Raw genomic sequence first — 14224 nt, 5'->3', positions numbered from 1 at the left:
GATTTTATGCGGTGAAATTGCGGGAAGTTGCGAAATATGCTAAATATGCGGGGAAAAAGAATAACAATTTTTTTAAATATAGAATAAATAAGACAGCTCAATATTTAAAAAAATTGTTATTCTTTTTCCCCGCATATTTAGCATATTTCGCAACTTCCCGCAATTTCACCGCATAAAATCACATAAAACCCCGCATATTTAATCGCATAATCAAGGATTTTAGCCCGCATAATCAAGAAATTTAGCCCGCATAATCAAGGATTTTTGCCCTCGTTTTTCTGGAGGGTCTAGAATAATTGTAAGTCTCGGTGATGTTCTCCATGTTGTATTCTATAATGTAAATCAGGCCCTGTTTTTTTGTGTTGCCTAGACAGACAGATGGTTGGAAAGGAACCCTGCTGAAACTCACTTTCACTGACCGCTCAGACTGACAGCAGCATCCACAGCTTCACCATCATGAAGCAGCTGGACTGTTAGCAGGGTGGAACAGTGACAATAAAAAGGGAAACCTTGCATAAATTATCCTTCTCTAAGCCCTATCTAATGTTTCTTTCCTTTAAACAAGTGTTAAAGGAAACACTCAGAGATATACATAAATGGAAATACATGGCCTTTCATAATTGTAAATCATACAATTTGGAAGTGTTTGAAACCAAATCAGTCTGTCTTTAAGTCCTCTGGAGAAAAGCTTGACCAGTGCAGTCATCTGTCTATTGGAGGAGCTGGGTGATGAACAAATGAGCATACATTACAAGCATTTTTACACATAAATATCAAATACAAAGGCAGATGAGAAAGAGCCTTGTCAGTAAAGCTTTTGACCATGCAACGTTCAGTACCTTAAAAAAACAAAACACCAATAATCAGGAACACAGCTTAGTCCACCAGACACACAAAACAATGTCAAATATATACACAATACAATAAAAATATCACTTTTTCTGCAAGAGCACAAGTTACCATATTTTTTACAGCTAAAGTTGTACCATTAGTCCAGCACATTAAGATGTGTACAGGTAGCTTGAAGGGAGGAAAAGCAACTATTGCTACAACACTACGAGGTCATCAGAAGTATTTAAATACACCATTGAAATAGAAGCTGTAAAAATAATATACTCCGAATACATTTATATAATTATATACATATAGGTTAAATACTGATCATTCTGAATCCCTGGATTGCTGAAAACGTCCTTTGTCGATTGAGGCAGCTAGCTTAGTCGTCTGAACCTCCGCTAACAGTTTCCACTGCAGTTCTGGAAATTGTGCTTCACATTTCAGCTGTGTCTATTTCACGGTTTTGCCAATAAAAGCTGGGAGAAGCAGAAAGAAGACTGGTTTGTTGAATTAAAGGAAAAGTTTAACATCTTGAGAAAATGTGCCTATTTGCTGTAGATTGATTAGCTAATCTTAGCATAGCATAAAGACTATGTGCAACACACAAATCAAAGAAAGATTTTCTGTTTAAATTACATTGAAGGGGTTCTGGTCACGTGTTGTTTGCTCTTTTAACTTTAGAAAAAGCCTGGCTAGCCATTTCCCCCTGCCTCCAGTCTTTACGCTAATCTAAAATAAGCTAAACTTAGCTAAGGAACTTCTAGCTCCAGTTGAATACTTGGCCTACACATGGGTGGTATTAAAATGATCATCTAACTCACGCAAATTGTCCAAATTGTTCAACTATTCTCTTGAGTCTGAAATGAATTTGATGCCACATGAAACACCTTTTCCGTTTTTAGTTACAGGCTTTAGATCCAATATCTATGGTCTGTAGGCCTACAGCTTCCTGTGAACAGTGATTAGAGAGCTATTGACAATGTCTTGTTTTCAATTCTGACTGATGTATGTATTCCTGTGTGATGTTGTCTGGACATCTCACACAATGCAGAACGTAAATACATTTCAAGCCACATTCTTTCAAATGTATCTTTAAGAGGTGTCAATGGCGGCTGTTTCTCTGTCAACTCAGTCCACAGTTCATATATTATTTACTGCTTGAACTTTAATGACAATTCACACTACTGCCTGCCTCATAAGTGCATTATTGTTGAACAACATTTAGGGTTTCATATCTCAATAAAAAAGCTCTCTGCTGCCTTAAAAAGTAAAATCCACCCTTAAACAGAATGATCACACCTTCCTTGTATGATCTCGTTAGCTTTTACTAAACACTGTGTTTACATGCTGGAAAACAGACGGTATGAGCTAGACATTCAAGAGTTTTCCCATTCTGCACTTGAGACCATTAATGGTCAGTAAAACATCAGAATGTATTTTTGCTATGGCCAAAAGTGTAAGACGGCATGGTTTTGTTTTCTTGGCGCAATATCTAATATAAGTACCTAATTAAATAACTTAGTTGGAAACAAATTCTTAATAGGAATGCTTAATTCATCCCATTAGTTTTTCCAACAACTGCATAAATATTGAATTATCCAGTGTCCAAATACTGCGTCAGAACCCCGTTTTTTTTGGAGGGAATCACTGGTATGTTATCGTACAAGTGAATACATTTGTCTACCAGTAACTTCACTTTAACAAATGTTGGCAGCATTGGCTTAGAGTAGAGCCCCATAGTACCTAGGATAAATATGTACCGGCTTAAAACAGAATATACCGCAGCCTGTTTCAATCTGAAAAACAACTTTTCATAACATCATAGAGGTTATCCTGTTGGTTGTCAACACTGTATCACGATCACAAGAGGGGATGCATTTTATTTCAGGGTGGATTCTCCTCTAGACGTACCACCTTCACACAATTAAGGCACCTTTTAAACCCCTGAGGGGTCAATGGGTTCTTCTAATAAGAAGAGAAGCAACAATAATAACATGGAACACAAAACCGGACTGAAACAAAACAACAACATAAAGTAAGACAGTCGACAAAAAAAGTCAAATAAAAACATTACGGAATGTCTATGGGTAAGGTACAAACGCCAGAAGTGCCCCGTTGCAACTCTTCTCCTCTCATCCTTTATTGTTTTTACAGCAGCACCATGCCATCCTCTCATAGAAACCCTGTGTCTGTATCCTGAAGCACCTTGATCAGTAGAGAAGGTCTTCTCCAAACCCTGTCAGGCTTTGTGAGTGTGTGTCTGTAGTAGGAGTCAGTACCCAACATTGAGCTTGTTCTTGTTGAGCTCTCTCTCCAGGTTTCCTATCAGAGTGTCGATGCTCTCCTGCAGGTCCTTCAGGTTGACTCTGTTGCTCAGCACAGGGCTGATGTCCTGGATCTTCATGTAGGCCTGATAGGTGTGCTCTTTGGGCAGGAGAGGGGGAAGGATGTGGTTGCAAACCCTCTCCTCCTCATTGTCCTCTAAAGTTTGCACATTGCCTGAACTGTCACTCTCTTCTTGCGTCTCCTCCTCTTCTTTCTCATTTTCCCTGTCCTCCTTCACCTCTTGTTCTCTCTCAGGTTGCTCCTGCTCTGCAGAATCAGACTCAGGGCAGGTAACGATCTGCTCTTTATCTTCCTCTGGGTCTTCTTCAGGATTCTCCTGCTCCTCTTCAGCTGCCTCTGTATACTCTGAGGGCACGTCATCATAGTCCGCCTCTTCTCTGTTGGGAGGCAGCAGAGTTTCACAGGGGAAGTAGCTCTCGCCGCAGCGGCTCCAGTCGCCGGCGTAGCGGTTGCTAGGGCTGTCCAAACGCCCCGGTTTGGGCCGCAGAACGCCCGCCATCTCCGCTTCAGAGAGATTCAGGACCTGGGGACGCTCTTTTCTCCGCCTGATGGGAGGCGCTGACAGCAGGTCGGATGAGGTCAGAAACACAGAGGCTGCAGGGGGCTGAGAGGAAGATCGGCCAGTTGGGTCCACAACTGGAGGGGCAGACAGGAAGAGAGACCACAGACAGTTAATCAGAGACCATTTTAACTAATATCATTAATACAAATGGTTTGACATTAACTTCGGTTAAATGGGAGTATTCCATTCCGAAATGGACAAACAAATATGTTGCTACAGTAAGCAGCTTGTTAGCTTAACTAAGACAGGAAATGAAGACAGCTAAAGGTGATTTTGGGTGGATTTTACAAGCCTTAGAATATTTCCTAAAATGACACAATCATTTACAAAAGGGATTTTCTTTAGAAGCCCCCCATCATGATATGTAGCCATGCAGACATTTTTACTTGCCAACTTCCTTCTGACCTTTGTGTGACTTTTCATTTGGTAAAAAGCAGTTTCAGTGAAAACTGTTCAAAGTGTTGAATATCATGAATGTTGTTTATGGAGGGTTAGACTGTGGCTATATCATTTTAGTTTAGAGTCATATTTTTAATCTATGCTTTGAGTTCCAAAAACAAAACAAATCTCAAAACATTGGCACCAATTATCTGCATGGCAATGTATCACAAGGGAGTAAATAAAAAAACATATTGCTTTCTAATTTGTGTGAACCGATTCTTTAAGCGTTACAAGTCGCCCTTTGGAAACTTCATGGTGAAACTGACATTTAAAAACATGCTGTGAAACACAACAAGCCTTTTCTGTAGCACAACCCCAGACTGGGTAAACAAAGACATCTGCATAATCCAGCAATAAATTCATCTTGAGTTATGGAAGCCCTGACACACACCCGGCCAGTATAATCAAAGCATGCCATGCTGTGCTGAAATTCAGACAAACACATGCTGAAGTCACACCACCACACTGTGTCTCTGATGCCATCCTTCAGTGGTTATCAACTGTTGACTAAATCAAACTTAAACTTAAAGTTAACTAAACTGATACCCTGTTTGGACATCATCTGACTGTGCCATGAAAGGGAAGAGCGAGCACTCAACACAACCAGCACAGCCCGGTTACCTGTCTGTTTATCTCTGTGTACCTACACTTGTTGAAACCGCTAGCTCTCTCTTACTGGATTGGAAAGGAACAAAAAGCAAAATAGTGTTAAAAGTTATGGCTATAAGTCAGGTACAAGAGGTCCAATTTAAACAAAACTGAATGTTTTTTTGTCTGGATGAGTGTGAAAGAGTTTTGAAATATTATCTTTACAAAAACTGATGACTTCTTATGAACCATGGTGACTCTTTCATTCATCAGGAGTGGCAGATGCTGATGCAGTATTTAAGTGCATCGGTTGCATGCCTTGCAACTCTCTTGAGGCTAAAGCAATTATCACCTAAAACAAACTGAAATTATCCTCCTTTAGGAGACAAGGTGTTATTTAATTTCAGACATGATTCACTGATGACAGGATTAAAGCTATTAGCTGTCAGCAGAGAAAATTAAGGCAGGAAGCAGACGGAAAATGCTACTGTTCAAATAGGCAGAAGGTACTTTGTGTGCTGAATTTCTCTCACACACAAACAGACATTCTCCTCTCTTTTTTTTCAAGATTCAAGGCTTTTATTGTCATATGTACATAGCTAAAGTGTAGTTATGACAATGACATTCTTAGGTCACAGGCTTTTGTCTGTAAAACCATGTGCTCACATCTACTAACACATACAACTGGAATTCACAATGATCACACTACACCCCCTCAGCCTCTTCAGCTCATGCTCTCTCACACTACCTGTAAATAGTGTCACTAGTGTCTGTTGCCCTCGCCTAAAGACATACACACTTGAGTCCTGAGCAACAATGCCTAGGAGGCTCTGGTTTATGTGTGAGAGGCGTGAAGAGGCGGCTGGAAATATCCCATAATGATTGTGAAATGTTAGGGTGAAGTCTTAGGGGCTTAGGGCTAAGGTTAAGCCTGGAATGTCTTTAATTATAGTCCAGGTGTCCTACGCTCTGAGCCGGGGAGGCGGGCAGATTTGGAAATGTACACTTAGGGCCTAAACAAAGGCTTGAACCTGGACTGAAGGGTTTTCAAGGTTGTTAGCGGTCATTATAGACACTCGCTGGGTGACATCAGCTGCAGACAGGAGGGCAGGACAAGTGCAGGCTTTTACTGAAGATTAAGACTATTATCTTCAGACAACTTGACCCCATTTTCCTTCCCTTATTGTCTGCGTATTTGTTCTATCCTCTAAAGAAGAGGGTCCGTGTTTATCTTTTGAAGTTCAACTTGCACTTCACCGAGCTACCTGCAATTAAGGGATTCACAAATGTTGACTTATTCAGCTGCTTTTTCCCTCTCTGTGTGGTTCTTTCCAAGTTGATGTAAAATAGGGTGCTTAGCTTTTGCCGTTCACACAGAGAATTGGTTCAACGTGGGAGTCTGACGATGTATTTAAATGTAGAGGCCAGAGCAGACAAAGAGTCAGTCCTTTTTCAGACATCAGTCAGCAGATCTGTTGAAAGCTGCAGGTTACTGGAGAGAGCTCTGAAGATTTTAATTAATTTGTCTCCGTCCAGCATGATGTAACAAACACTTGAAACTATTTATTTTGAAACATAACATGCATGTGAATCTCGGAAAAACGTCTGGCCTCGAGAAACGAGTAAAAAAAACTCTTACTTCCATTTAGGATTCAGTAAGAGGGATTCGTTTTGGACTGATGACCCTGCATATTTAAAATTGGATTAAATGGATTTTCAAACAGTCTCATCCCTAAATGTTAATGACCAACAGAGTAACACTCCGCCAAATACTACAGTAATAAGATGCTGTCCTAATAGCAGTATGGGGAAGTCAGTAATTTCACACGGTTTTTATTTATCTTTCCAACCTATTTTATAGTATATGCTTGTCAATGTTGTAATGTTTTGTTTAATCATTCACAGTAGCTGCGACTTCAACTCCGCCACAGCATCCACTTAATGTCTCACACAGTGATGAGAGACGCAGTGAACACAAGATTTAAAAATGTTAAAGAATACCTTATTTGTTGCTTTCACCAATATGCGGCTCTGTTTCATCATTCTCGACTCTCTCCTGAATAACGCTGCAGCCCTTTAATATCTCACAGAGAGAAGACAGCTGCAGCTGTGCAGGCAGACGGATGACCTGTGTGTGACTGAAGCTGCTGCTGGCTCCTGTCCTTGGTTGGGGATTGATCTTAAGATGGGGTGCCACGCCTCAAAAGTTTGGTTTACATTGGGGCTTAGAGGCCCGGCTGTGATAGGCTCAGTAAGACGTGATGAAGCGCTCTGCGGAGCCTACAGCTGGTGGCCAGTGGCTATCAGCTGTGGGGGTGCCACTGGTGGATAACCACAAGGATCAAAGCAGCCCTGTAACAGACCTCTGTAGAGCTGAACCGCAGAGCTGGAACTGGTTTTATAAGACCCTTCAGCAGGCAGGGCTGGTATATAAATAGAGACTTACTGACAGTATGATTTTAAGAATGTATTTCACCCCCAAAATACCTGATGCATCTGGACTTATATTGGCAAAATCACAGCATGTATTCAATGATAATTAAAAGAGAACATAAAACATTTCTCACCAGGCCAGAGCTGCAGCAGGTAATGCAGGACTTCGATGTGTTTTTTGAAGTGAAGCGCGCTGGCGAGCTCCTCGGAGTCGATGAACACTCGGTTGGTGTGGCAGGACGCCTCCTGGCGCTGGCTGAGCAGCACCGGGCCGAAACACACTGCCAGGTTCTGACACGTCATCTTGTTCACTTCCTGACAGGACGCTACCAACTTAAGATGGTCAAGAAGCTTCTGCAGTGTCACCTGGTGCACACAAACAACAACACAAATGGTTTTTAATAAGATTAGTTGTTTCAGAACCATAACTGTCATCAGTAGATAGACTAGAAAATCTACCTTTTCAAGCTAACAGTAAAAAGCATAATTCTTGAGATTTCTAAATCCCACATTTTCACAGATGGAGTTTTCTGATGTCAAGTGGATATGGCAGCATAATGCATACTGTAAACCTTACACACAAATACATGTATCATTGTTTTAACTGAGAAAAGAGTAGTAGCAGTAACTTAGTTTATCCTTGGTCATCCTTAAAAACACTAGTTTATGGTACTGTTGTGTGTTCACCAATGTACAATAATTGGATAGTTAGCTAAAACATTTACTTTAATATCTGCCTAAAAAACCTTTATTTTTCATTTTGGGTCATTCATGATTTATCCTAAAAAAGTTAAAGAACAGTGAAAAAGTGTGGTGAAAAACCCCCGGTGCTGACTGGTGGACTGCATGCCACCACTAGTATCCCCTGATGTAAAAGCCTACGTAATAGAAGTGAAACAGCAGTGATATGTAGCATTAGGCCCATCATTATCTATGCCACAATTATCCCTTTCAAAACCACCTCAGTGACACGAGCACTCTGATGACTGTGAGAGGCAGCAGGATGTTACGGTTCCTCACCCTCTCCACGTCTGGCAGGTTTTCCAGCAGGCTGACGGTGTGTTCTGTGTCGCCCGCGTCATTCTCGCAGCCCGATGGTCCTATCCGCAGAGGCCTCGTTGCCATGGCTTCCATCACTGCCTCATACAGGTGCTTGGTGATCAGAGGGTATGGCAGCTCTCGCAGGTAATCCTTCAGTACTCCTGGAGAGAGGGAGGAGAAGAAAGTGAAAGGTGTTAAAGGAATCAGTGGAAAGCTTTTTGCAGCACAGCAGTTTTCCCACACTTTAACTGAGAACAGCTTCACTACCTGACAAATCCCTAACAATATATCTTTAAGAAGTGCTGTCATTGAGAAATGAAAAGCTTTTATTTTCCCGTGTTTTTTAAACAGCTGAGACTGGCGCACTCTGTTGGCTGCAGAATGAGGTCCCTTTGTTTTCGCAGGTGATCCTGTGGCGTTTGCTGAGGTGCCTGATTGGAGTCGGGACTGACTCGGCAGCCAAAAAGTGTCAAAGGGGGGGGCTGGGGTCTGTGATGGCCCATTCACACCTGTGACTTCAGCCTCCCGTAGTTCAGACAAAAGCTACGGGAAAACATGAAACCCATGCTGTCTGTCTGCACTAAGCCCCCGAAATATCACTGGCATGTCTTTTGATCAAAGGCAAATAAAGGGAGGGGGGGGGTTGGGAATAAATACGGGAATAAGAAAGGCTCTTGGCAGTATGACAGCTCTTTGTGGTGAGTGCTCTCCTTTCTCTCTGCATGGAGCGGGATCACTTTTCAGACACGGCTGGGGGCGGTGTAATCAGCAATATTGGTTGTGCTCCAAAAAGACACACAAATGCCTATAAAAAGCACCTCTGTATAATATCGTTTTTTAAGACCAGAAGTGAGGTTACTATAATGATAACAATAGCTGCAAATAACCACTTTTGATGAAACAAAGGACGCACTTTATTGCTACTTGTCTTTTGTTCCAAATGTAACGATAAAAGAGTACTTCAGAATTTGTTCACAAAAAAGGTTGACAGACTTTAAGTTGGCCAATTTACAATAGAGTAACGACCGTAAGCTAGTTTAAGTAAATAACCTGTGTTGTGCTGTTGCAACAAATGTGAAATACTTGGTTCAAATATATATCAATACACCCACACTGCATTCCCACAAAGTGTTTTTGTTCTGCAATGCTGCATGCTGCTGATGCTTGAACACCTGCCAGCAGCCCAATCATGTCGTATTGGGATTCGTGAGGAACATATTGCTGCTATGCCTGCTGGTGCTGCAAAGCTTTGTGTTTCTGTCACTTAACTTATCGGCTGTTAGGTTCAACCATGCACTTTAAGCCGGAATAACACATTTCCTGTCCTTGCAGTCCGCACCTTTGGACCGTGGCAACTCTTGCCAAAGGGGTTTACCCTCCACTGAGATACCAGAGATTGCTGCTTTTGTACACCGAGCACTTGTACTAACATGTTTTGTCGTAAAATTCCATGGCTCTACTCCTGTTTTGTGTATTTGACACTTTCACTCATGGCTTTTTCATTCTATTTGCGTGCAATATTTGCATTGCTGAATAGTGGATTACAGTAGGTTCTTCATGCAGCTTTGATTATTTTGGTGAAATGTGAATATTCAGATTCAAGAGTCATGCATATTATGAGATTACAGTTTTGTGCTGTGGGTTGTTACAGTTTTTCAGCCATTCTTACTGGCTCTCTGCAAACGTGGATCTCTGGTAGAGGGAATGATTGTATATCAGCTTGAGGGATGTGAAGTTGACCTAGTTGATGATGGTGTTCTTCTGCTATCAGCACAACAAAATGTTTTATGGGATACTGTGTGCCCCAAAGCCATGAGCACATTGTTAGAATAATATGGATATGCTGCATAGCCGACATGTCTTATCATCTATCATCAGAAACGTTGACTTACAACACAATGTCAGAAAGCTGTAGGAACATTTTTATGATGTAACAATTTAAAGAATAACACTATATTTGCCTGTTAAAGAAGTTAAAAAGATAACTTTATCCATATCAAGCACTATTCCGTTTGTAGAAATCAACACAGTAGTGACACAACCCCCTGAGTTTGTGAAAGGGATTAGGATGCTGTAAATAGGAGCTACTACTTTATCACTTCTACATCGCTGGATTCCTTCCCATACACTCGAGGTGGTTACCTCTTGCCTTCTATTTACAGCAAACTACAATAAGAGCCATGGTAAATCTGCTGACATCCCTTTAGGCCCAGTAAAGAAAACGCAGGGCACAATTTAACACGCTCACTTTTTTAATCCAAGTAAATCCCTACTTGGCTCTTTAAATCTGAGGATTAAAGCTTTGCAGTCTATTCCTAACTGGCATTGTATGTACATCATATATTAATCTAATAAAGTGGATGGACAAGTATTTTAAATATAAACCTTCAATTTCTGTGTTGTTGTGTATTACACCTAATTTAAATGATATGGCTGTGGACAAACAGTAGGACATTTTAAAGATAGGATTAGAGAGTGAGAGGAGGATCTATATTCAGTTCAGAGTTACAGTTCAGTCTCAGATCAGCATTAGGTTCAGTATCTGCACAGGGGAATTCAGTGTCAACTCAACAATCTGGACAATGATCTAATTTTACATTAACTGATCCCACCTTTCATCGATTCACAATAGCACAACATATCAATAGAAGTATAAACTATTGAAATTATAGGAACTGACGTGACTACTGTCTGTCAAAAAGTGTTCCCACTACTTCTACCTTTTTATTCTCAGTCAGAATAGATCATAACTCTCATCTAGAAACAGATTTTGAAGATTACACGATCAGTCCCAGGTTATCAGGAGTCTCTTTAGATGCTTTCTATAGAAATTATACTGGATGGATTGCCATGATGTTTGATACTCTTATCTATGATATCTAGAATATGAATCCTATTAACTTTAATTAGCCCATTACTTTTAATCAGAACCACAATCTGGTCGAAAATGTACTTTACCTGCTAAATCAGTGATATTCCCACAAACCATTGTGTGTACTTTGCTTGTAGTGCTTATTATCAATAGTTAGCATGCTAGTACGCTAATCTATGCTGGTGAACAATTAAATACCATGCTGTCGAGTGTTGTGACTCCTTCCCTCATGATTTCTTTCTTTGTGATTATTATAATGAATTTAATTTGTTTTCTAAATGTGCACTTTAGTTTTGGGCGGTTTATGTAATTCATACAAAAATGTGTCAATAGAGATAAGCAAAAATGCAACTTTGTTATACATCTAAAGCACTTCTTCCTCTGAACTAGAAGATCAAAACGTCCTGACACACGCACACACAAAACACACACACGCATATATATTGTGCATTCCTGAGGCAGGAATTTGTGGCTCTAAAGAAAAACAACAACTCAAAAGCCCACCATGTTAGCCCCCCCTTCTCAGGTAAACCAACACAATGACAGCTATAAGTCAGCAGGGTCAGACTTTATCACGGCTTCAGGCAAACATGCACTTAAATCTTCATAAAGTGTCCTGCTATTCAACATGTCCCCGGTGTCCTCTGAGCCAGCTTAGCTGATCTGTGGCGACATGTTTCCATGTTTGTTTTCAGTTCTGATTCACTTTTGTTATCATATATCTTCATCGGGATTGGTATGAAATCTGGTATGAGCTGGATGCGATAAGAAGGCATAAACACAAGATAAAGTCCCTCTCCTTAACTTGCTGGTTTCTCAATCCGATAACACAGTAATGTTTTGTGAATATCCCCAGTTTCCCGTTGTCAATCTTTACTGAGATAATAATAATCTGCTTGTTTCATCGCTGAAAAACAGACTGCCTGGAAGCAAATATGGGCCATGTGTCTTCACCCTTATCTCTGCAAAGCAAGGCTTTTGTTGTTTAGTGAGTGCAAATAAAAAGCACAGACATACCACTGATTTGTTATTTTTTGTCTGAAATGGAAACTAAGCACAGAAGACCGTCTGACCTTTGCTGTTCTGAGAGGCAGATCCTCCAGAACAACAACATCAGGATTGTTTTACAAAAGCAGAAAACATGCAATATATGACAACATGTTTACACTCTTTCCAGTGCAATCATTTAAAATGTGCTCATGTGCTTGTGTAGTCTGAATTGAGGAGAATACAGCCATTCAGGTCAATCATTAGCCTGCTATGAGTCAGTGCTAGTGTTTACTTTTGTGTCTATGCCAATGTTGTTGCCTGAGACACACACACACACACACACACACACACACACACACACACACACACACACACAAGGTCATGGGCTTAGGGGTGAACAGGTGTGCTTACCCTGCAGGTGCTTCTCTTTCCTTCACACCCGAGCTGACAACAAGCACACGCTGAGCGTCTGTTCTCTCACATTTAAACTGTCGGGGCATTGGCTTTATTCCAGGTCAGATATGAACTACACATGCCAATTTCTCTGTTTTTAATATAACCGAACAGTAGCATGAGTTCTGCGATCTAAGGCAGCTCAGCAAAGAAAGAAATACAACCCCCTGATGAATTGCTTCTAAACATGAGATAAAAGCTACAGATTATAGCATCTAAAAATGTTTTGATGTACCGTACATGCTTTTTTTCTAATCAATTCAGTCTTTCAATGTTTCAAATGTGCCACCAAACACTACAAAGCACACAATGCACTGGGGCACAGCTCTACCTTTGACCCCTTGTTCAAACAAAGTGAAAGGTCACTCCTCTTGTCAGTGCGGCAGTCAACGCCTTGCCCGGAGAACAACTGGGGGTTTGTTCTCCGTCCTGCCCCCTCCCTGCTGTCCTGCACGCCCCCACAGCACTAGGGGGGGCCAGAGGAGATGTGTGTGTGTGGCGGCCTTGTCCGGTGGCACGGTTACACTCTACACTGTGGTTTCTGAAACTTTTCCGTGGACCCCAAAGCCTCCCGGATATGAGGGAACAGTGCTTATGCTACATGCTGGATTCATCACAAATATTTATCATGACTCCCGACCTGCGGTTAAAGAAGCGTTCTGTCACCCACACAGGCCTGCAGCTCTTTGTAAAGTGGGTTCGCCTGCAGGCCCAGGGTTCAGCTAATCCCCCATGCGTGAGCCAAATACCATCTGTGTTTGTTCGGCAACAAAGGGGGCACTTGTTAATGACTTTCCATGTCTTCACTGGTGTACTGCTGAGGGGGGGGGGGGGGGGGGAAAGTAGCGAAGTAGGCTATGGAAAAGACGAGTCAGGCAAGGCAAATTAAAAACACCACAAACAAGGATCAATAACCGAGCTGTGCTGGTTTAATTTTCTGAGGATAGAGACAGTTTCCCATCATTGTATCACTTTAGAAGCTTTGTTTCCACACAAAGACCACAACAGGTTAGGCTGAGGGCTTAATTATTAGTTAAGGTCACTACCGTGCCCTCAAAACCTTTTCCACAGTGATTCATCATGTATTTGTTTTATCCGGTTTTACTCTGATTAAAAGTTTCAATGGCACTGTTTATGTCAGAAACTAAGCTGCCTCGTAGGCCTATAGGATTTTACTGACAAACCACAATTACCACCAACAACTACTAAGTGAAACCTCTCTTACCACAACTTCCTCATGTGATATTTTGAGTAACTCAACTGTTAAAGCACAGTGTTACTGGGAATGTGTCTGTAGAGTGTACTGGTCCAATGCAAGTTTCCACCTAAGGGAGACATGGGTAGATTGAGTTTAAATTAAAGTGATGAAGCACTTTAAATAACTCTTTATTTTAAAGGTTTTGCGAAATACAGGTTATGGTAAGAGTAGTTGAGTTACAGTAAAGATGAGGTTACCGCCAACAGCCGGTTAGCTTAGCTTAGCATAAAGACTCAAATGAAGGGAAAACAGTTTGTCCCCAAAAAATATATCCAACCGAGTATAGCTTTTTAATATGTAAAACACTTTTTGTTTAATCTTTCAAGTTGTGGTTTTAAAAGGGGTTATGTTATAGACTCACAATGATGATCTAGGATACTTCCTTCAGTGTGTCTACCTCCCA

General features: G+C 41.1%; 1 protein-coding gene across 3 annotated transcripts in view; it reads right to left on the bottom strand.

Moving 5' to 3' along the window:
• Nucleotides 1-321: 321 nt before the first annotated feature.
• Nucleotides 322-14224, bottom strand: part of syde2 (synapse defective 1, Rho GTPase, homolog 2 (C. elegans)) — a 39455-nt gene continuing 25552 nt past the window's right edge. For 2 of the 3 annotated variants that reach the window (XM_010787450.1, XM_010787452.1), the window contains exons 6-8: nucleotides 8228-8409; nucleotides 7342-7573; nucleotides 322-3819 (exon numbers count right to left, since the gene is read on the bottom strand). In XM_010787450.1, coding sequence (XP_010785752.1) covers nucleotides 3110-3819; nucleotides 7342-7573; nucleotides 8228-8409 — 1124 coding nt within the window. In that variant the 3' untranslated portion in view covers nucleotides 322-3109. Of the gene's footprint in view, nucleotides 3820-3936; nucleotides 4862-7341; nucleotides 7574-8227; nucleotides 8410-14224 lie in introns of those variants that run through there. The other variant, XM_010787451.1, reaches the window with a different exon arrangement.

Source organism: Notothenia coriiceps, unplaced genomic scaffold (genome assembly GCF_000735185.1).
Source record: "Notothenia coriiceps isolate Sejong01 unplaced genomic scaffold, NC01 NC01_scaffold00030434, whole genome shotgun sequence".
Taxonomy (NCBI): Eukaryota; Metazoa; Chordata; class Actinopteri; order Perciformes; family Nototheniidae; genus Notothenia; species Notothenia coriiceps.
Note: the sequence above shows the minus strand (reverse complement) of the source record. Positions and strands in the feature narration are given on the sequence as shown.